Below are 25,000 nucleotides of genomic sequence, written 5' to 3'. Positions count from 1 at the left end.
GTGTGACAGCCACCACTGTGGCACTGGTTACAGAAGAGTGGTCCTACATGCAGCAATCACCAGCACCATTGAAGAGGTAATGGTAGGTTATACGCTACCCTTGAGGCCACCGTTTCTCTTGGACTTAGTTGGACCATGAGCTAAGAATGGTAGAAACATCCGACATGCTAGCAGCAAGAAACACATGGATCAAGTATCTGCTCCATCCAAGTAAGGTGGAACATGATCACCTACCTCTCTTGTCCCTTTCATAGGACACCAAAGTGAACTCAAGTTGAGTGGTCTCTCTCATTCTGTTAACTCAAAGAAAGGTCCTAAGAGAAATTCTCTATGATGGTGGTCGTAAAGAGCTTATCTCTCCAGCGAGAGCAATTTTCAGCAGATTACGTACTTCCTCAACTGCCTCTACCTAAGACACTCTTCAGTAAAATTTGGATCTTCCTCATGGAAATGGTCCACTATCAAAGGGAGCTTCGAACACCCTTGATTAAGTCCTGGGGTGGAAAGGTCCTCATCATCAGGGCACAGATACCTCCTGCAACCCTGAAGAGGGCATAATAGGTTCTTTCCCTCAAGACTGTCTTTCTTTTCTGCTTTGGCAAGTGAATAGGAGAAGAGGTAGCTCCCTGGTATTGTGTAGATCCCTCCCCCTTGGGGGGATCGGTTTATAATTGAAATGAACTTCGAACAGTCCTGCCTATCCTAGGTCTTATGCGTCATGGTGGGATTATCTTCATCCTCAGGGTATTGGTGCACACACCTCCTGCTAACTCTTGGAGGTATCATAGAGATTTTTCTCTCATGACCGTCACTCGATCTCTACACTGATGAGGAGGAAGATGGCTCTTACCAAATATTCCACTTAATGTGCCCGGTTTGATAGTGCTGACATTACCTCCTTGTTAAGGAGAAATGTTTCCTAGGTCCTAGTGCCCTCAAAGCTTCTACAACCTTATGATTGGATGTCAGGAAGTCGTTGGATTCAACTTCCTCGCTCCCGCACAAGACTTGGGAAGGATAACATGTCCCAGAAAGAAAAGAACCTTCCAGTTTGGCATTGGGAATTTTCTCCCACCAATAAGTGGGTTTCTTTATTTCAAAATACAAAAGGTTTGTATATGAATATGAACAAATATGATTTTTTGAAAGTACATACACTTTAATATGCATTTCCCCACCTATACAAACGTAAGACCTTTAAATTACATTTTCCACCACGATTTTTTTCTGTCATAAACCTTGTTAACAATTCAATGGCCATTCCAGCACCCTTGAAGACATACAGTATCCCCATCCTAAAGAACCCAGTTTTGTATGACTAGGGAAATCAAAATTACTTTTAAAAATGATTTTGAAAACTTTATTTTGATTAGATGATGGAGTTAAAGATCAAGTTAAGGTATTTTGGAGTGGTTAGGTCAGAATGCTTGTTTCTTTTAACTAGCCGTTGCATGGTTGTTTGGTGGTAGTCTTGAAGGGGTAACACTCTAAAGGTTAATGGAATCCTTGACTTTGCAAGTCTTCTCAACGTTTAAATGACATTAGTGGAGAAGTTACAATTACTCTACCAACCTAACATTACCGCTGGTTGAATCCATGGTAAGAGTTTTATGGAATAGATTTGTTATTCATCTCTTACCTCAGTGAATTCCTTTACCACCGCCCACTTTCTTGATATTGGGCGAATCAACACAATGAATGTTGGTACGACTTCTTGGAAAAAAAAAAAAAATGTATATTTCAGGACTTAACCAGAATTCCTTAGATTCAATACTACTTCTCCATGAGAATGATGGTTTATAGGATGGCAGCCTCAATCAGTCATTAGTTTTAGTAGTTCTTGAGGTATAAGATACGAGGGTTAGTATGCAAATCTACTACTAATCGTATAATAATTATTTTTTTTCAACCAAGCTGCGCTGGCAAAATCTATAAGTGTTTTGTTGGGTAGGTAATGTAACACTACATTTCATTTTAAAGTAACTCATTTGTAACATTGAGATAAATTTTCAAAGCATCATATGAGCTGTACTGTATAGAGATTCATTATTGTGAACTCTACATTATCATTATGAATCTTTTTATTATGAGGCAATTTCTCTACTTTCAAGGGACTGCAATGATGAAAAAAGTTAATGTCCTCGAATAGGCTACAATGTATCAAAATCTCGGAAAAATTACTTTGAGCTACACTGTAAAGATGAAATTTATTTCCTTGAATAGGATAACTGATGAAGTGCCAACACAGGTTAGTATTTCTTTCTGAGTAGTTTTTGGATATTCATTTTGTTCTTGATTATGGTAATATATAGGAAAATAAACCAATCTGGAAAGTGTTTATAATAATCCCCAGTTGAATTCAATTCAAAGAAAGGTTCTCCACTTGACATCAGGAGAACTTATACAATAAAAACAAAACCATCATTTAAGGATATAAAACAATACATTTAGCAATACACAGGATTCATTCTGGTGGAAATGAGTCGCCTGCACTTTATTATAGGACTGGACACATTTGGATAAGCCACTTATACAGTACTAGGCAAACCAATTTCATATCCACATAATGTCTGTCTCCAGTTATGACTTTTTCATTAAATTCAATTTATGCATTTTAGTTTTTGGTTAATTTTTTTCACCATAAAATGATACCATGACAACTTGCCTAAACGTTTCCTAATAGATACAATGGATGACAGATCCACCTAGGTTGCTTTTGGTTTCAAGACAAAGTGGTTCTAAACGAAATGTATATAACTTAGATCTGCGACATTTATCTTGTATTAATTTTCCCTTTTGAGAAGTTTCACTGATTGTGTCAAAACTTTAATTGAAAACATGACATGTGTATTTGAATTCATCCTTGTTCTAAATCTAGGATATTTAGTTTACTAACTAAATAAAATAATACTTAACTTGAAGCAATACTTCTTGAATGTATACTATACATACTACAGTGTTGGCATACATAATATGCAGTTTATGACGATGGCTGATTTTACTTACTTTTATAATTGGTTTCTTTAGGTATAGGCACAAAATGACAACTATTTTGTTACCGATTGGCTAAGCTTCATGTACAATCTATTGGCTATACTGTACATATAGCAGCAGCCACGGGGAGTGAACATAAGTGTTATCAATTTCATATTTTTTCTGAACATTATATTTTAGTTTAAACTTTTGGTTTTCAACGGTGAAGGTTCCAGCAGATTTTCAACACAAATACTATTATACTGTAATGGACGAAATTCACCATCTACACACAGTTGATAAAAATACCCTTATTATCAGTAGTTATTATTACTAGTACATTTATTATTATTAATTGTTATTGGTTATTATCCAAAGGTAGAAAAATACTGGGTGACTCTGCGGCCTGGGATATTATGCCATAAGGATGGACAATATGATTCTTTGGCACACTTGACAAAATTGCCTATTAGTAAATACTGGTCAAAATACAAGAAAATTAGGTATAATGATCAGTCTTTACCACATGTATGTGGTCAGTCAAAGGTGTTCAGTCTAATTACCAATGACCATAACTAGTGTTATATATGATTAGAACTAATTTCAGTATTGGAAAAAAACAATCGGTGCATTAAGTAAACCAGATAAGAATACATTTAACATCTCACATACAATGTGCAATTTTTTTCTTTTGGATACTTCCATTATAGTCAATACAGACTTATTCTTTATTTACAGTAAAGCAAATGAACACAAAGAATAGGACATACTTTAATTAACACTATAATATGAATATAATTTACTCGAAAAAACAATACAGAATAAATACCAATAAACAATTTTGTGATCAAATGTAAATATAATATAAATACTGTACAAACACAGGTTTCATACATTGGTATACCAGTTATCCAGAATTCCTTAAACTTTGGAATTTTTTATATCACTCAATCACTCAAGAATACTGGGAATAATTGATTCAATGACTTTAAAGTAGCACACAGGGTTAATCTAGTATATATTAACAGAAGCAATCTGAACCTTAAAGTACCTGATAACAAGCAGCATAAATCCAATATTGACTGTCATCATCATTATCATCATCATTATTACTAATATCATTCTAATTATTATTTGGGTGTGCAGTAAAATACTTGGCACTGCAAAGGAAGCAATCTTTATATAATGCATGGAATATGGTATAGAAATATACATATTCTAAATATAATATAATTGCTTTTTATCAAACTGACTAGAGATAGACTAGACGTTACACAGGACACTTTAGATTGATGATAGCTAAGATGAAATATGCAGAGGTGGTGAAATGGTAAATAAGTAAGAGGAACTTAGTGGAAACAGGTCTTGGCTAGAGAGCAATACTTACTGTACATTAGAAACTTAATTGAATGTTATGGAAGCTTTTTCTGAAAAGAAAAATCAATCTGAATGGACCTAGTAAGGCTGTTTTTTAGCAAAAGTAAATTTAGGAGATTAGGGACATGCTAATACTTCTGGTGTATTACATGATTCGTGTGTGCTTTACAATTATACTGGAATACGACTTACAATTTTTTATGTTTTAAAACAAAAGATGGACATTTGCTAAGATTTTCTATAAAGATCGTTGTGAAAATCATAAAAGAAGGAAAATAAGATGGTGAAAGTTTATAAATTCATAGAAGTGTCAATAAAAAAAAGATATATTTTTCATAAAACCACTGCTCTCCAGTATACATAAAAATTAATCTGGTATTGGTACATTTAATACATCCCAGCATTTTTTTTAAAAGAATATTAAATACAAAGCAATGGTAAAAGATCAGAGGTATGAATATATAATGAAAATTTAGCTTTTTTTTCTTATAAAATCATATTGAATGTCAGTAAAATTTGAATTAGTCCGATTTTATAAATAATAGGTCAATTTGAAACATTCCATCACCATCACAAAATTCATGATACCTAAGGCCCCTCTAATTTCAGCTAGCAAATAATTATCATAGCAATGAAAGATAATGAAGTACTTTTATACAATAATGAATGTCTTGGTCAGTATGTTTAATACCTTGAAATATTCCAAATAAATAGATATTCTTTAAAAATGATCTGGTTAACATTATATTCATATGACCTCTCCATGTTCAAAGAATAAAATTCATCTAGTACCACAAAAAATTTAAATCCTAATGTTAAGATTATCATTATAGCCATCAAAGTGAGACCTGGGAAAAAGCTAACAATGCAATAACTCCATAACATCCATTTCATTTTAGGAAAATACCTTATTGGACTTGAGAAAAAAGCTAACAATACAATTTCTCCATAATGTCCATTTTTATAAGAAAATACATTATTGTTTAAATAATAAAAAAAAATCTTCAAATTGATCTTCAACACCAGGGATAAAATTCTTATAACAACACACAAATAATTTTTCATTCTTTTGTCATTACTCTCTAGCACTACCAACATGGTTGGTATTTTCATGCATATATAGAAAAGAGTACATTTCCTCAATTAGTATTTCAAGTAGAAGCAATCTTTGGACAAAATATTTTTTATCTCTACCTACACTATTTTTGAGTTATGTTATTCTGTCATTACATTTCATTTTAGATTTTCTGTAGAAGCATGTTTACCAGCTAATGCAAAGAACAAGATACAGTATGGAGGTGAGACAATGTATTTTCTGACCTCTTATTGATCTGTCTGTGCAGCAACACATATTTGTTTACTTCACAGGTATATAAAATGAATTATCTGATTATCATATAGTACCTCATGATGAATTCTGGTTTAGTCACTGCAATACTATTGCAAGATCATCCCAACTGTATGCATATAAGGACTATATTAATTAATAATGTATCATTAAGAACATTGATCAATGCTGTATCACTGTCTTAAAACATTATCTTTAAAACAAGTAAACACCATAGTCTCTGCTTGCATTTTATAAATACAAAAATCATAAGTGCGCTGTTAAAATGATACTAATATAAAGGATTTAATACAAATATGATAATTTCATACAATGTATACAAAGGACAGAGAATATACTGTATATCTTGAATTGTATATATTACAAGTAAATAATTATTTTTGTGAATGCAAACTACAGAAAAGAGAAAGGAATGCTTACTTTAAGTACTCAGCACTGAAATAGTACACTAACCAAAATTTTACAATAAACACTAAACTTTGATACTGTACATTAGATATACAGAAATAAGAATACAGACAACATCAAACACTAGTTTATGAAATTATGTATCTAAACTTTAAACTTTATATGCAAAACTACTTGATCTAATTATATAAATCTTATTATGAAAATGTAACCCTAAGAAATACTGTAATGAGAACAGCAACAGTGACATAATAAGCTCTTTATAAAATTTATATCTAAAGACTAGTGCCCACTGGAAGGGGCAACTTTTGGTGGCAAAAATATATATATTGAACACTTTATCTGCAATATAATCTCACACTGAAGGAAACAGTCAACATTTGATAAAAGAATAAAAATAGATATTATTGCCAATAGATGTAACCATGAGTTTTCATTCTTGAGAAGTTTTACAAGGAGAATACCTACACCTTGCTACTATAACCCATAAAGAAGAAAAATATATTCATCAAGCTAAACAATAAAAATACTGCAAGGAATTGGACATACACTTAACTATTATTTCAGTTTGTCCTTTTTATAATACAGCATGGCTACAAACTTATTAATCCCAACATATACCTTACAAATTTTGCATTTATTTTCTTTGCTTATAAAGGCAACATAATTAATTTGTGGAATCTGCATTCAGAAGGACATAAAATCTTATCTTTAATGCTACATGTTGGACCCCATATTCCTCATATCAGCTAATAAACAACACACTAAATATTAAGAATCATTATGCAATAATCAATGATGGAGTATGAAACCGAACCATCTATACAACCAAATCATCACCCATTGTGATTAAGGCAATATCCAACTTTCAAAATCTGTTGGAATGTATCAGAATTTCAACCACTCATACAGACAATATACTATATATGAAATATCTCATTTGTTGATGGAAGTATCATTACTCATGCATACACAAAATCATATTCTCCCTTATTTCAAATTGCAAAACATATATAAATGATTATGGTCCAGTTTGCTAGTAAAATAAATTATGAATTATTAATGACAATGGAAGCAATGACAATGAATAGCAGTTCAGTGAATGATGAAACAAAGCTGTATGCTGTGACTGATGTTTGTCATGTCCTAATTGAGACTGTGAGATGAAGGAGGATGATTGAGGCTGGGTTACGTGATCACAGGCGCTTATTAGTTCCCGCTTGACCAGAGACTAAAATGTTCTTCAGGTTAAGCTGGAGGGTTGATGGTTGTACTCAACAGAAGAATTCCATTTTTTTCCACATTTTGTATTCAGCTTCCGTGTTCTCATAAAACTGGATAGCCTGTAATGATAAAATATAAGTGCTTTCAGAAGACCAATTAATTATCAAACTACAAGGATTATGAAAATATATACTAATACATAGAATACCGTAGAATATATTTCACAAACATATTTTAGACATCCCCGTGCTCTCTTCAGGGATGAAAATGCTACTGTTTACTAGATTTTGAATATTGTACAGTAAAAAGAAGCTGGGGAAAAATTCAGTAGGGGCTCCTTGACAGTCCTTCGCAGTTCAAAAAGGACCATGATTGTCCGGAGTGTCACCCCTGGTGTTTTTGCATGTCAAAAACATCTGGGGTGAGCCTGGACTTCTGGGACAGTCCGGGACATGTAGGCGATTCCCGAAAAAAAAAAAAAAAATAGTAAATGATATGAAATATAAAAAATTTAATACTGAGCATTTTTCCAAAATTGTGTTTGAAATTTTACTTATAAGAAAAAAGATGAAAGAAATAAACACGTTCCAAAGAACAAAATAAAATGGAAAGTAGTACTATTAATAAGGAGAAATTAAATGATGAATCAAGGAATAGTATAAAGTAATAAGATAAAAAAAGGTAATATATCACAGTAACTGATATATGGAGATTATGCAACCGACACGAACACGCACATATAAGTAATATTTTTTTTTACCATAACTAAAAAAACAACTCTATTCCTTTGCTTCTAATGTTATCATTTTGTATGGTTTTATAGCTTGTATTTTTTTTGCCTCCAACACCTAGCATTATATACCTGATAATATTTATCAGGTTTTGTTACTGATGTGTATTAATTTTTATTAATATGTTTCTTGTTTGAATATTTGTTATTATGAAATTTATAGATTCATGTAAATTTCTTTCATTTATCTTTGATATATGTTTTAGTATTAGTGCATATTAGCAAATACTCTCCATGCTCTCTCTCTCTCTCTCTCTCTCTCTCTCTCTCTCTCTCTCTCTCTCTCTCTCTCTCTCAAACACAATTTTATCGTTGACTGTCATTTCTTCCAGAATCGATTCGGACCAACCCGATCATAATCCTGACGGTCCGGAGTAATCCTTCTTATTTCTTGATAATCCGTAGTTTAGTTTTACCGGTTCCAATGTGACCTTAGCATTAGGTTGCATAAAGTGTAGCCTACACAAATCAAAATACCTTATTGGTTATCATGTAACATAATTAACATTTATCATAAAACAAATTTCTATTGGAGATATATTCCTATGGTTAAAACTCGATATTAAATCTCATCTGTGGTTGATATTTACACCTATTAAAGTCACGTGTGTTAGTGACAAATGATCATCATAAATAGCCATGTGTTGCAACCTCATTAATGACAGATCACGATTGAGATTATTGTATTTGGAGTCTAAGTACAGATCCATGAATTCGACAGGAATATGTAAAGTTGACTTGGAATGAATTTATACCTCTTGATGACTCATTGATAAGAGTCTACTGTTGGGGATTGTTTCCACTAGAAAGCATAGTTCCGAGTCCTTGCTCAGCCAGAAGCATTTATAAAAAAAAAAAAGAATTTTCAGTGAATTAATATATTCTTAAGATTAAGATTCGTTAAAAAATTATGAACACCTTTTATAAAAAGGATCATAGAAAATGGACATCAAGAAGCCCAAATGGAGAAACGAATAATGAAATAGATTTTATTCTCAGTGAAAAAGTCAATTTAGTTAAAAGTGTAACAATGGTGAAAAAGTTAAAGTCAAGCGATTATAGAATGGTGAGAAGCAAAATTTTTTTAGATCTAAGGAAAGGAAGAAAAATTAATTTTGAGAAAGAAAATAAACACTCCTGTAATAAGAGAATAATTTGATAAAGTCTAATTTAGCAATTCAAAATAGGCACTCCAAGCTACACGATTAATTGGAAGCAAGTGAAGAAGAAATTAACAGTAATTTAACAAAATTTGTATTGGAGTCAGCACAAGAGATAGGTGGAAAAGTTCCTAAACAAGATCAAGGAAAACTATCAGAAAAGACCAAATATCAATTACAGAAAAGATTGGAAAAGAGGGTAAAATCTAAGAAAGATAAATAGAATTAGCAGAACAATCCCAAGCAACAAACTAAAAACCCAAGATATTCGTAAACACAATTAAATCAAAATCGAGGAAACACGAAAAGGAAGAAGCATTAAATTGATGAAAAAAAAAGACTTGGAACAGGGCGGCAACAGATGTTTGCTTTAAAGGATGAAAATGGAAATATTATCCACAATAGAGATAGAGTGATAAAAACTGCAGAGGATTTCTATATAATGCTGTACTATAGTGATCTAAGAAATAAATTCACCAACTGAAATAATAAAACACCTGAGTCGGCACCAAACGTAACAGTAGCAGAAGTATAGAAAGCATTAAAAGGCATGAAAAGAGGCAAAGCAACAGCTGATGATATATATGTGTGTGCGCGTGCGCGTGTATGTGTGTGTGTATATGTGTATATATATAATCTGACTTATATAATAAATAGATGGAAGAGATTTCATAGTAGTAAAACTCGCTTAACCAAATGCCTGCAAGAATGCTATATACCTACAGCTTGGAAAAAGTTTATCATTATTTTAATTCACAAACGAAGGAGACACAAAAGACCTGAGACTTACCGCCCAATAAGTTTACTCTCCGTAATACATAACGGATTTTGAGCAAAGTGAAAAATCTATTTTTGGCTGAGAGTGCCATGTCGTCCTGATGGAAGGTTCCTTTAGGTAGCTTTCTAAGGGATATTTACTACAGTGATACTCCCAGAGAATTAAACCGAAGGTCTCCAGGATTCTAACTCCTGACGCGAGTATCCAGTAAAGGATATCGCATAGAATCAGGGGACGCATACTAGATATGACACATAGCAATCTTCACCCCGAATAGATTTAACTCTTTGATGTAAGGGGGAAGAGTGGCAAAAGAAGGGGGTGCCGATCTAGGTACCCGATGGACCTTCATCCCTACTACTACCACGACACCATTCCTTTTCTTGTCGTTAAGCAGAAATGGCTGCAGATAAAGTAATTTTGGGAGGGGTCAACAAAAGGGTGGGTCCATCAGGACGACATGGCACTCTCGCCCAAAAATAGATTTTTCACTTTGCTCAAATCCGTTTTTTGGGCTCGGGCCATGTCGTCCTGATGGAAGCATACCAGAGAATTAACTTGAAATTACTATAGCTGTGGGTTTGTGTATGGGCCTTCTACCTTGAATGGATTTCCTTACCTGGTCTACTAGACCTGTATGTGAAATTCCAGGTAACTGTCATTTCCACTAAGCCTGGAGCTGGTTTAGTGCTTCTTGCCCCTTGCAGGGAAAGTGTCGACATCGACAATAAGGACACAAGGTTTGTATTTCCGTAGGAACAGAAGGGAAAACTTTAGAGCTTACCTTATACTTTCCATGGAAATCTGTATTCTGATTTCAAGTTCTAGGACCTTATAGGAATTAAATGAAACTCTAGCATGTTTTATTTGTCTGCAACTGAGGTAGCAGTAATAAGATGCAAATACATTTTTGTATTTTTATTTTGCAACTAAATTATCAAATTTAGTTACAATAGAGTATGAATCTGATCCAGCATTAAAACACATCAGGGTCCATATTTTCTCCTGTAGAAAAAATATATGATTTCATTATCGGAATAATGCCACTCAATGGAGATGTGAAACCAAATCTGTCTGACATGTTCAGATTTTTGGAAATGCATAAACACTGTGACGCAAACATTCACTCGGCACTGGTGTTATTGGTCAGATATGCACCTATATGGAACAGTTTGATAATCATCGTTGTGATTTGCACTAGAAGGTATTTCTAAGCACCCGATGCACTGTAAAGTCCCAAAACAGTCCACTGTTCATCGCAGCACTAGACGACGGGTTTAATGACACTACCCTGGATGATCTCCACCCAGTGTATGAGCGGAGTCTTTCAAAGTCCATATGTTGAAAGAAGTTCAACGAAGAAGCAACTTTCCTCGGATCGTGACCTGCAGGTGTACTGTCAGGATACGCTCTGTGAATAAAGTAGGTGAGCTTCGCTCTCAGTTGTCTTAGGGATAGGTTTCATCCTGAAGTTTCGGCTCTGAAGAGCTGTCCTCCCTTGAAGTCTGAAGTTCTTCGAAGATAGACCTTAAGACACTCTACTGGGCACAGAGAGGCATCTTCCTTCAGTGGGCAGATTCTCCAAGGACCCCACCTCTTAGTGGGTAGCTCATTCTTGGCAAGAAAGGCAGGATCAGGAAAAAGGTTCAGTTCTCCTGTGTCTAGGGACTGAATATGGCCTTCGTTTCTGGATAAGGCCACTATTTCACTAACTCTAGCCCCTGAGGCTATTGCAAACAGAAAAATGACTAATCCTCATTGTTTAGGTTAAAAGCATAGTATAAGACTTTGTCCAAAGACCACGGGATGGGCTTTGGTGGGGTTGCTGGCTTAAGTCAAGCGCATGCTTTTGGGATCTTATTAAAGATTTCACTAGAGAGGTTCACTTCAAAGGCGTACAGAAGTGGTATAGCCAGGGCCAACTTACACGAGGTAATCGTAGTAGAAACCAGGCCTTGTTCGTGTGGTATATGAAAAATGCGAGACAGAAATCTATCGATATTTCTGTCTGTTTCATTGTTTTCACAAAGGAAACCCATTTCTTCCATGACGATTCATATTGTCTCCTAGTCGAACTTGACTTATACTCTTTGATGAAGTCAATTTTATCCTTCGAAATTCCAAACATTTTATTCGCCGCTAGGGCGAGAAAATCGTGAGATGTAGGTTGTTGGTTCTCGAGGATGAAGCGTAGACAGTCGACTTCTGGACCAGTTGAGATAATACTGGATCCAGCAAAGGAAACAGCTTCAGTTTCAGCTCTAGAACTAGACGGAACCAATTGCTTTTGGGCCACTTGGGGGCAACTACTGCTGCTGTCCCTATGAAGGATCTTAGCTTGTCGACGACTCTGAGCAGATTGGTTGGTGGAAACAGGTAAATGCGATTCCACCTGTTCCAGTCGAGGGACATGGCGTCCATCGCCTCTGCTTGAGGGTCCATATAAGGGGCTACATAACGAGGTAGTTTCTTGTTGTCGCTCGTTGCAAAGAGGTCGGTCTGCAGTTCCGGGACTTTTTCAGAGATGAAGGAGAATGAATCTGCGTCTAGGGACCATTCTGTCTCTATCGGCTTTCGCCTGGATAGAGTGTCCGCCGTCACATTGCGGAACCCTTGTAGGTGAACTGCTGACAAGTGCCATCCCTTCTTCCTTGCCAGGTAGAAGATGGCTAATATCACATTGTTGATGTGAGGCGATCTTGAGCCTTGTCAATTTAAACATTTTACTATCACTTCGTTGTCCAGGACAAATCTGATGTGGATTGCTCTGTGAGGGGATAGTTTCTTCACTGTCAGGAAAACGGCCAAAGCTTCCAAAATGTTGATATGAAAGGTTTTGAACTGGTGCGACCAATTCCCTTGTACTTTTCTCTCATGAGAATGGCCTCCCCATCCTTCCAAGGAGGTGTCCGTGTGTATCACTACTGGTGGTTGTGGTGGTTGCAGGGGAATTGTCCGTGCTAGGCTCTTGGCTGTTGACCACGGCTTTAACTGCGTGCGCAACAGGGTCGGGGTCAACCTTAGTTGATGTCTTCGAGTGTTTGATGCGTATCTTCTCCAGACTCCTGACGCATCTTTTAGACGGGCTTTTAGCACCAGGTCTGTCACTGCTGCTAACTGGAGAGAGCCCAATACTCTTTCCTGTTGGCGTTTTGAAATTCTCTTGTGACAGATTAGTCTCCTGAGAGATCTCGCTTTCTCTCTCCTCTTCTTGGATGGAATAGAGAGGTGGTGTGACTTTAAGTCCCACTGGATTCCTAGCCATTGGAACTTCTGAGCTGGAGGAAGGCGAGACTTCTTGCGATTGATCTTGGAGCCCCAGAAACTGGATCACCTGGTTGGCTGCCTGCAGACAAGTAGTTTTGGATGCTGCCCATACCAGCCAATCGTCTAGATATGCTGTCACTTGAACTCCTTTGGAGCGTAGCTGCTGGACGATTGTGTCTGCTAGCTTCGTGAATATCCTTGGGGCTGTGTTCAGTCCAAAGGGCATTGCTCTGAAGACAAACTTCTTCTTCTGTAGTTTGAATCCTAGGCAGGAGGAGAAAGGGCAACTCACTGGAAGATGCCAGTAAGCATATGCTAGGTCTATTGAGACTGTGTATGCCCCTTTTGGTAGAAGAGTCCTTATGTGTTGCAAAGTAAGCATCCGGAACTTGTTGTTCTCAATGAACTTGTTGAGTGGAGACAAGTCTAGAATGACTCTGAGTTTGTCTGAGTCTTTCTTGGGAACACAAAACAGCCTTCCCTGGAATTTGATGGACTTCGCTTTCCTTATTACCTTCTTGTTCAAGAGTTCTGAGATATATTCTTCTAACAAGGGGGAGGAGTGTTTGAAGAATTCTGGAAAATGGGGTGGAGTTCTGTTCCATTTCAACCAGAGTCCATTCGTGATTAGGCTGTGGGCCCAGGGATCAAAGGTCCAGCGATCCCGAAAGTGATACAATCTGCCTCCTACCTGGAGCCCCTCGTTGCTTGGGGGTCCTGGGGATTTGTTTCCGCGACCGCGTCCTCCTCGGCTCCGAGTACCTCCGGAAGAACTGGGTTACCAATTGTTGAGGGACCATCTGGAAGGTGGTCTGAGGCATCGTGGTCATAGTCACGGCAGGAAGTTGTGCAGGTCTGCGTGGTCTCCTTGTATTTTTACTCTTAGGCTGGGGACCTCCGTCCGAGGAAGATTTCCTCTTTGAGTTCATGCCCCACTTTTGGAGAAGGTTCCTATTCTCCGTGGCTGTTCTGGCAATGATCTCTCGGACCAGCTCCTGTGGGAAAAGGTCTTTACCCCAGATACTCTAGGTAATCAGCTTCCTTTGATTCATGTCTGACGGTTGCTGAGGCCAACACGAACTATCTGCAGGCTCTCCTTGCTCTGAGGAAGGCATATAAGTCTTTCACAAGGGTCCCCATGTGAGACTTAGCCAGGAAGATGAACATTTCTGGGGCGTTATGTAGACCTGCACTCATTTCCAAGCAGTCCTGATGAGAAAGGGAGGCCGCAAGTCTCTCCTTCATCTCCTGTTCTCTCCTCAGAAGATGTTCTGGCAACTTCGGAAGGTTCTCATTGAACTGCTGGCCTGCTATCTCTGGATCCAACTTGGAGATGGAGAAGGTTAAGTGGACATACTTCCACTTCTCCTCGCAGGTAGGCAGTGCTAGAGAGAATGGTTTGCATTTCTCTAGGGTTGGGCAGGGTTTGACCTTGTCGACTGCCTTGACGGCAAAGTCTAGTGCTTTCCCCGAAAAGGGGAAAGAGATGGAGGAAGGAGCAAGAAAGGTGGGATGTCTCTTGCTCAGTGCTGAGACTTTGGAGTTGGTGTACCCGGCTCCTTTCATGGTTTTCAGGAGGATGGCTTGCGCCTTGTCATGCTCGAAGACAATGACCTGTTTGGGTACCGTTTCCTCACAGGCTGCATGTTCATCCCGCAGTCTCACGTAACAGTCTGGGTAAGCTGAAAAGTTAGGCCAGAACTCAAGGTCTTCAATCAGTTTGGCCCCCAACTTCTCCGAGACGAATAGTTTCCCATTCATCATGGGCATATGGTTTCGGAGCAGTGAGGGAGATCCAAGACTCTAAGGGACTTCTTAGTGGAGCCCTTGGTAGGTCCAGGGCAGTCCACCCTCTCCTGTAACAGTATCTGCTGCTGCTTGATTGATTTTTTCATTGTCTCTTGTTCCTTTTGGAACAATTCCATCATCCGTTGAATCGAAGTGAGCATCGCTTCGTTCTTGTCGGCCTGTGCCATTGGTTGTGGAGTTGGGGTTGAAGAAGTTGACGGCATAGGTTGGTATGCCGTCACGGCAAACTGAGGATCTTCGGTTGCCGTTGAAACGGATCCTTCTTCCTCCGCTTGTGGATATTCCACGTCTTCTTCAGGGCCTCCTTGCAGTAGGTCCTGCTCAGTGTCAGTGGACACTTCTGACATCCTTTCTTGGTGGATGTCCATGCCTTCCAGTGCCTTATTTATGTCTGCGTCGATCTTCAGTTGTATGAGGGGAGGCTGGACCTGTTTCTGGGGCACTACCGCATTTGGTAGGGCCTTGGGGAACAGTAGGCCCCTTAGGGAGTCATTGGGTAAGTACAGTTCCGGAGAGTTCTTCTAGAACCCTCTTACCTATTTGCGAAGGGTCTCCCTCACTGTATCCCTAGTCTCTATGTTGACTGGGGGGGCTTCTCCGAAGCCGTTGGCCAGCAGCGTCGAGCAGGTGGGGCAACCCTTCGTGTCCCAATACTTGAGGACTCCCGACACGATGCAGCAGGGGGCATGAGTCCTGCACTTCGTGTGGCCACAAATTCTTTGCCTTTGTGGTTGCAGAACAATACTGCACATTTCTCCATCGGCTCCTTCTGTAAAGGAAAAAAGGCCCAATGAGTATTCATGTTTTTCATATCAGAGATATAGAAGCATACATTTTTATTAACAATAGTAATCACTATTGTTTATAATAGTTTAGGATAATAAGCTTGAATGGAAGTAGAAAAGACACATCTGGGTTTCGTCTCCCAGGCCATTGCTGGGACCTCCGTCAGTAGTAATATTTAGTTTCTCTGATAGGGAGAATACAAGGTAGGAAAACTCTAGGAACTAGAGTTAGAGTTAGTAAGTGTCTATACTAACATATCCACCTGTAGTATATATTAATACTTATCGGTGATTTTTTAGGGTCCTGATGATCGAAAAAAACCATCTGGGTGTTGAGGGAGTACTCACCCTCAACATAATATTGTGGTCCCAACAATTGACTGCGATAGGAAACACAGAGTATGTTAGAAAACATGCGTACTACTGTAGTTTAGCTGGCGCCACTGCCGGTGTTAGGTTAGTACCTGGCGGTAATAACTGATAGAGGGAGAAAAAGCATTAAGGAAGGAGAGTTTCCTATTATTATGAGTAATTATAACAGTTGGAAGTGTAGGAGGAATATTAGACCGCCTACTGTCTCCTTGCCAGAATGAAAGTTCCAATGTTAGGGGAAAGAAACTGCTAGATTCTGGCTTCCACCCATCCACAAAAGGTCTGTCGCCAGCTATGACGTCGGCGGCAATGAATGTGGATGGCAGCTCAAGGGAGAGCTGAGGACTTCCCAAAGTATGTTAGGTTTCCCGCCAGCAGCCGTCAGGAGCCGGCTCAATCTTCCCCCCAATAATATTCACTTCCTGTGAAGGAAGGGAGTAAGGGGGGAGGTGGCAGAGACGGTTGAACTAATTGCTACCAGCCTGGTACCAGCCGGTAACGCAGTCAACCTAGCAAGCCGGGATGACTGTCAGAATACCGGTGAGGGAATTTTGTGATGGCTATGACATCACTAAAGGACAGAAGGGGAAGGGTAAAGGGTCTTAATAGTTCATTGATATGAGAGGTGTCGGCAGGTATGACATCTACCATAAACAGTGAGCTGAGGAAGCATGGCTTCCTGTGCTGACGACATCGTCGGCGGTAGAGGAAGCATGGTTCCTTTGCTGATAAAATCATCGGCGGCACCCTGAGTTAGTCACTATCTAAATCAAAGCCGGAGGCAACAAGAACTTTGTTCTACTCGACGATGATGAAGAAAGACAGTGGTTGCCACCTGTAGTGGTGGCGGCACTCAGGGAGGGAGAAAGGTTTTAGCCTCTTTTCTCTGAGAGAGAATGAATATCGTAACTTATCTATAGATTCTAGAGAATGTAAATTCTCATCCGAATCGAGAAAGAATGATAGGGTGAGGCTAAACATGGGGAATTACTTTACTAACGTATATATGAGCGAGAGTAGCCTAGCTCTGGTAGGATCCCCGGCCAAGGTAGTTGGTACCACCGGGTGTTCCCGCCGCATACGAAAGGTAAAGTCACATAATAGGAAGAGGAATAATATTCATGTATGCAAAATCACCACTTGCATAATTTGCCTAAATAGCTAACATTATAGCTTAATACCGGGAATTGTCGACCTACTGAATAAATAAAATGCGATCGTAACGGGCGACTGCAGTCGTAAAATGGCTGCCTCCGGTTCTCGGCAACGCTCAACCAAACACACCTAAATTATTGAAATTTAACTGTGAAATGGGAGCCTAAATTATACACAGGAAAGAATTAATACTCAACTTTCTAAAGGATGAAGATGCTGGGGATTGCATGATGAATATTCCAATAACTTGTAACAAAACACCGGGTTAACATGGGAGCACAATTCGCTTGTAGCGCTACAAGAAAAGGAATGGCAACGCTGTAGTAGTAGGGATGGAGGTCCACCGGGTACCTAGATCGGCACCCCCTTCTTTTGCCACTCTTCCCCTTTATATCAAAGAGTTAAATCTACTCAGGGTGAAGATTGCTATGTGTCGTAACTAGTATACGTCCCCTGATTTTATGCGATATCCTTTACTGGATACTCGCGCCCGGAGTTAGAATCCTGGAGACCTTCGGTTTAATTCTCTGGGAGTATCACTGTAGCAAATATCACTTAGAAAGCTACCTAAAGGAACCTTCCATCAGGACGACATGGCCCGAGCCCCAAAAAATATTTATAAAGATCATATCAGGCTGAATAGAAAGACAGCTAGACTTTAATCAACCAAGTGAGCAGACAGGCTTTAGAAGTGGGTATTCAACAAATGACCTTATCCATGTAATTAACCAGCTATAAAAAAATTAACAATAGTATTAGAAACCACTATGTATGGGATTTAAACACTATGAGAAAGCTTTTGATTCTGTCAACACCTCAGCAGTAATGAAAGCCCTTCAAAAAAAGGAATAGAAGAATCTTATGTTAGAACACTAAGATATCTATACAGGAAGTACAGAAATCCTAAAACTACATAAAGATAGTGATTTCCAATTGAGAAAGGAGTTAAACATGGAGACCTCACACCTCTAAATTATTCACAGCATGCCTATTAATTTTTTAAGAATTTAGACTGGGAAAATGTGGGAATTAATATTAATGGGGAATACCTTAACATCGTAAGATTTGGAGATGACATAGTTGTGTTTAGTGAGTTATGGGAGGAATTGTAAAAGATGATAGAAGATTTGAATAACAAAACGGAAATGGACTAAAAATTAATATGAATACAATGAAGATGATATTCAATGAAAATGCAGAGAGGGAAAACAAATAAGAGTTATGGACGAACCTCTAGAGATTGTTAATGGATATACTTACTTAGGACAGGCAATAAGTGTTTCTCCAAGAAAAGAAACGGAAATTAAAAGAAGGAAAAGCATGGTATGGAAAGCATTTGGCAAACAAAAAGAAATTATGAAATGTAAAATGCCACTTTCTCTAAAAAAAAACTATTTAATGAGGTAGTCTTACCAGTATTGACTTACGCATCAGAAACTTGGAGCCTGACTAAAGCTTTAGAACATAAGCAAGTTACAACCCAAAGAGCTCCGGAAAGAATAATGATTGGAATAACACTAAGATCCAGAAAAAGAGCAACATGGGTACGAGAGCAAACTAAAGTAGAGGATACTATAACATGTAATATAAAGAAATGGACAGGAAATATAATGAGAATGACAGACAATAGATGGACATTAAGAATAACAGAACGGGTCATTAGAGATTGTAAGAGAATTGGGGGAAGGAAAAGAAGACGATGGATTGACGAGCTAAGACTTTGTGGGTGTGGACTGGCAATAAAATACCACAAACAGATGCAATTGGAAGGACATGTATGAGGCCTTTGTTCTGCAGTGGACAAGTAAAGTGAGATGATATATATATATATATATATATATATATATATATATATATATATATATATACCTATCCATCTAATTTATATACATATGTACATTGCCACAGATATTTGATAAAATGAGTTAGCTGTAATAATTAGATCATTAGGAAGCAGATCACAGACCACATCGAGCCTGGGAAAGAGTTGCGCCATGTATTTGTTGCTATTCTTTTACTTTCAAGGTCAAAGCATGAGGAAGGTTGGATAAGTTCTGGGGAATGCAATGTGGGGCAAACTAGATCTGGAACGACCTAAATCGTAGGAGATGTCACGTAGTAACGGGTACCACCTATCTCCTGGAGGGAACACCTGATCCCTATAGGGGCAGGTGCCTAAAAACCCACTCTTGGAAGCAGGGTGAGGGGAGTTGGGTGCGAACGTTGATCATGGTCCTTCGTTGCCGTTGGGCTTCCATTATGGCTAAGCGCCACAGCAACTCTATTTTATTTTTTCTTTGCCTAATGTCTGTAAGGAACTGTATTAATATGTGTGCCTTCTGGGATAGAAATTAAGATTATAAAGTTCAGTTAATAAGTCAAAGTTGAGACTTTAGATAAAGTGCTCTTTTATTGTTGGAAGAAAAGAATTAACAGGAAATTACTCTGTAAGTCTTGCGTGCCCTGACAAACTGTAAAACTGTTCAACTGTTATCTACAACTTATAAGAAGTTAGGATCATCAAAGTAATTTGAAATTAAACGAGATTCATAGATCAGGTAATTATGTGATTGAAGACACTATGGTCATTTATGTCATGTAACATAGAGACTAATAAATAGTTCCGTTCACGATGTAAAAGTCGTCTACTTACCCCGCTTCTAATTATTATTATTATTATAATTATTATTATTATTTGCAAGGCTACAACCCAAGTTGGAAAAGCAGGATGCTATAAGCCCAGGTGCTCCAACAGGGTAAATAGCCCATTGAGGAAAGGAAACAAAGAAAACTAAAAATTTAAGAAGAGTAACTACATTAAAATAAATATCTCCCATATAAACTATAAAAAAAATTAACAAAACAAAAGGAAGAGAAACAAGTCAGAACAGCGTGCCCGAGTGTACCCTAAAGCAAGAGAACTCTAACCCCAGACAGTGGAGGACCTTGGTACAGCGGCTATGGCACTACCCAAGACTAGAGAACAATGGTTTGATTTTAGAGTGTCCTTCTCCTAGAAGAGCTGCTAACCATAGCTAAAGAGTCTCTTCTACCCTTATCAAGAGGTAAGTGGCCACTGAACAATTACAGTGCAGTAACCCCTTTGGTGAAGAAGTGTCTGGTAATCTCAGTTTTGTCAGGTGTATGAGGACAGAGGGGAAAATTTGTAAAGAATAGGCCAGACTATTCGCTGTGGCGTGTGTGTGTATGTGTGTGTGTGTGTGTGTGTAGGCAAAAGGAAAATGAACCGTAACCAGAGAAAAGGATCCAATGTAGTACTGTCTGGCCAGTCAAAAGACCCCATAACTCTCTAGCGGTAGTATCTCAACGGGTGGCTGATAGAATAGGACTATGTATTCTAATTATTGATTGTGCATGCTACAACATACATTTACCAATCTATCTATCTATCTATCTATCTATCTATATATATATATATATATATATATATATATATATATGTATGTATATATATATATATATATATATATATATATATATATATATATATATATATATGTGTGTGTATATATATATATATATATATATATATATATATATATATATATATATATATATATATATATATCTTTTTTGCATTTTTAATTATATTAGCTTAAATTTTAGTAAATAAAGGTTTAAAGTCAATAATTGGCATATATGTCTTTTTTTCAAGAGTCTAGTAGTAAAGATTACAAAGGTAGAATGTTTTATGTTGAAGAGAGCTTTGTCAGTAATTCAGATTCAAGAGAGTGGGGTTTCCTTTTGCATCCCACCCCATTATTCTGGCGTCCGAATATGTACTGCCTGGGTAGGAAATTGGACTGGTGGATAGAGGGAAGTATTATTAAGTAGGAATTGGGTTTGTAAATGAAAATGGAGGAGCAAGTAAAGGTGCCAAAGGACTGAATTGGGGTTGAGTAAAGAACGAGAAACGCAGTTCTTAGTAGAGAACGGGAAGTTCAAAGGTGAAATAGAGGAAATGCGAAAGGGACTGAGGAAACTGAATTGAATTGTAGGAGGGGAGAAGGTGTAGAGATAAGGATAGAAATGAACGAAGAGTGAATAAATGGAGCTTGTAGCAATGATGATAGAGTTCATGGGTGAATGTACAATTGGTAGAGTTTTCTTCCCTTTGAAATGTGCTTGAAGTGGAAGAAAAGACTAAAGAATGTGAATAGGGGGCAGGAAGTATTAAAAATGGTGAGGAAGAAAGTAGAGGTATTGAGTATAGTAATTATGAACAGAAGGCGAGAAAATGCAAGAGAGGAAAGAAAAGAAAAAGGGTCAGAATGAGAGTGAGGATGATCATGAATGGGCGAAAACGGGAAGTAAGGGAAAAAATACGAGTAAGGGCAAGGATATAAGTGTAGAGTTCGAATGAGGAAGAAGGCATTTTTTCGTGGAGATGATAGTGAGAGTGGACTTGAAGTGTATAAGAGTGTATATTTGAGTGGGGTACCTCAGACAAGAAATTTAATGAACATAGCAGTATGGATGTATGTGATTATTTCCACGAGTATGAGAGATATTGTCAGGCTAAGTATGGTCACAGAAAGATAGTTTGGCCTGGAGAATTAGGAGTACTACATATATTACTTATGTATAGAGTGATAAGTGTAAGGGAAGTATGAAAGCGTGAAAAGTATTGTAATTGAACAGGTAAAACGTATGAAAAGAATTTTTATGTATGGGCGTAAAAATGAGTTTGATTAGGAACGAATGAATGTGAGTGATCTGTATCAATTTATGCAAGTCGTTTAGAAACTTTAGCAAGGAAGAAATATGGAGTTGAAGGGATAAATAACTACACGGAACTGCTGATGAAGTTTGTTAATTTGAAACGGAAGGAGATAAAGAAGTGGGCAATAGGGATGGACATCGGACTTTATCTTAAGAGATAGTTGCGTATTTTGAGTTGTAAGAGAGTAAAGCTGTTAGTCTAATAACTGGAATGGACGAAAGCGAGTTTTAGAATGGCCATTTTGAGAGGGCCAATGAGGAGAGCAGACAGGAGCATTTGGGCAAGTAATGGAGGAATACTTGTAAGGGCGAATGGAATTTGGAGAGATAGGAGTGCTGGCACTCAGTGAGGTAAGTATGGTGGTTGTAGCTGTGAGGGGAAGTGTTGTATGTGTGGGAAAACAGAACATACAAAGAATGAGTGTAAATGGGCATTAGGAGCATGTTTTGGGTGTTGTGAGAGATGCATCTCATTAATGAGGGTACTTAGAAAGAGAAAGTGGTTAAGTGTTATTATTATTATTATTATTATTATTATCATTATCATTATTATTATTATTATTATTATTATTATTATTATTATTACAAGCTAAGCTATAACCCAAGCTGGAAAGGCAAGATGTTATAAGCATAAAGCAAGTGGATGTTATGATAATGGTTTCAAGTGTGATTTGCGGCAATTGTGGTAAGGATGGGCATTATGCAAGGATGTGCAAAGAGTATGTGCCAAGTGAACTGAATGTGGTTTAGATGGACATGTTTCAAGTGTATGCAGGAGGAAGGGATTAAGTAAACCAGATTAATTAGTAAGAAGGTTCAGCTGAGTGTGTGGAGTGAATGTGATTTATGTTTGTGAAGGGTTATTGCAGGAATAAGTCATGAGGGAAAGAGCATATGATTGTATGAGTGTGAAAATGACGTGTAATAAAATCGAATAGATGAGTTTGGTTGATACTGGTTGTGGTATTTAATTTGATGTTTAGGAAAATAAATTATAAGATAAGGAATGTCTGTGAATTTCAGGGATGTAAATGTGAAGTATTTGAGTATGCCTGTGCAAGGAAAGTTGTGAAAAAATGTTACGATTGAGGAGCTGGTTATAAACGACGATGATTCTTAAATGGTTGCAGGAATGAATAAGAAATAAGACGTATTGCTTGGGTATAAATCTATGAGAAAAACGTGGTAGGATTGCAAATCCAAGTATGCATACTTAATCTCTTTAAGGGCTGCTTTCCTTATCCTATCACGCAGGAAAACTCTATGCCATACAGGACCTACGAGATCTGTTTGTCGTATACATTTTTAGGAATTTCGAGTATCACATAGTGTACTGTATTCCATGTTAATTGTCAAATCCACATTATCGAAGCACTTAGATAACAAGAAAGTCTAAAAGTTTCTTCTTGAAAGACTTTTGGATGTCTAGTGGGAGCTTGTTGCAGTCTTGGGGCTGCACGTTTGAAAGCTTCAGAACCTACAGTAGGCATACATCTTGGCTCAAATAATCTAAAACCAACTGTAACTATTCTCGTGTCAAGACGTCCTTTTATAATCGTTATTGCACATATCTTAACTCTATTCTAGCTTTAATAAGCTGCCAGTGTAATTCAATCAGTATTAGAGTAATCCTCTCTCAGGATGGGATATTTATCAGTCTTGCTCCTTTGTTTATCATATCTTGTAATTTCTTGAGTTGCACTTTGGGTAGATTGTAGGAGATGGAGTTAAAGTAGCCAATCCTGGTAATAATAGTTAATCACAAGTTTCTTTACTGAATATTATTTACAAAAGCAATGTTTCTAATGTGATATCCATCGTTTCTTACTGCAATATTTCTTTGAACACTGAGAAACAAATTACAATCAAGTGATAACCCAAGTGATAACTAGATATCGGGACAGACTTGTTATTAATATTATTTGGATGTCACTCAAGTTGTCTATGTGTTTTTCCTTCCAACTTCTAGAAACTCACTGTTATTATCATCTAACATTAGTTGTTTAATTGTCAACCATTCCATAACACTAGTAAGAACCTGGTTAAAAGTTTCAGTAGTATCACCAATGTCATTTATGAAGAAGTAAAATTGTGTGTCATCTGTAAATTTTTTAAACTTCACTTCATGCGTCTATATTATTTTTGATAGACCTGAAGTATTGATACAAAATACGATTGGCGTAGTACACTTCCCTTGGGTACCTCTCTGTTTAATGATGAATGAGAGTTTCCAAATTGTACACGGTAGTTTCTGTCAGCCAAATAGTCATTTAGGTATTCAAAAGTTTGATCTTCAATACCGATGGATGGTAAATCATTTAGTAGTTCATGCATAACTAGAGAGTTATTGGTCCTTTGACTGGTCATTCAGCACTACATTGGATTCCTCTCTCTGGTTACGGCTTGTTTTCCTTTGACTACACATACATCGAATAGTCTGGCCTATTCTTTCCACATTTTCCTTTGTCCTCATACACATAACAACACTTGAGATTACCAAACAATTCTGCTTTGCTCGAGAGGTTAATTAATGCACTGTAATTGTACAGTGGCTACTTTTTCTCTTCTTGGTAAGGGTAGAAGAGACTCTAGCTAGCTTTGGGAAGCAACTCTTCTAGGAGGACACTCCGAAATCAAACCATTGATCTCTAGTCTTGGGTAGTGCCTAGCCTCTGTAACATGGTTTTCCGCTGTCTTGGGTAGAGATCTTTTACTTGAAATTACACTCGGACACATTATTCCATTTTATTTCTCTTCCTCTTGTTATTTTCAAATTTTTATAGTTTATATATGAAAGATTTATTTGAATGT

The 25,000-nt window shown here is 37.4% G+C and overlaps 1 protein-coding gene across 8 annotated transcripts in view; it reads right to left on the bottom strand.

Moving 5' to 3' along the window:
- Positions 1–2,446: 2,446 nt before the first annotated feature.
- norpA (no receptor potential A) overlaps positions 2,447–25,000 on the bottom strand; it is a 753,920-nt gene continuing 731,366 nt past the window's right edge. For all 8 annotated transcript variants that reach the window (XM_068363776.1, XM_068363782.1, XM_068363783.1 and 5 more), the window contains one exon: positions 2,447–7,449. In XM_068363776.1, the coding sequence (XP_068219877.1) occupies positions 7,381–7,449 (69 nt within the window). In that variant the 3' untranslated portion in view covers positions 2,447–7,380. The remainder of the gene's footprint in view (positions 7,450–25,000) is intronic.

This window comes from Palaemon carinicauda, chromosome 40 (genome assembly GCF_036898095.1).
Source record: "Palaemon carinicauda isolate YSFRI2023 chromosome 40, ASM3689809v2, whole genome shotgun sequence".
NCBI lineage: Eukaryota > Metazoa > Arthropoda > Malacostraca > Decapoda > Palaemonidae > Palaemon > Palaemon carinicauda.
The sequence above is the reverse complement of the archived record's forward strand: the minus strand, read 5'-3'. Positions and strand labels throughout refer to the sequence as shown.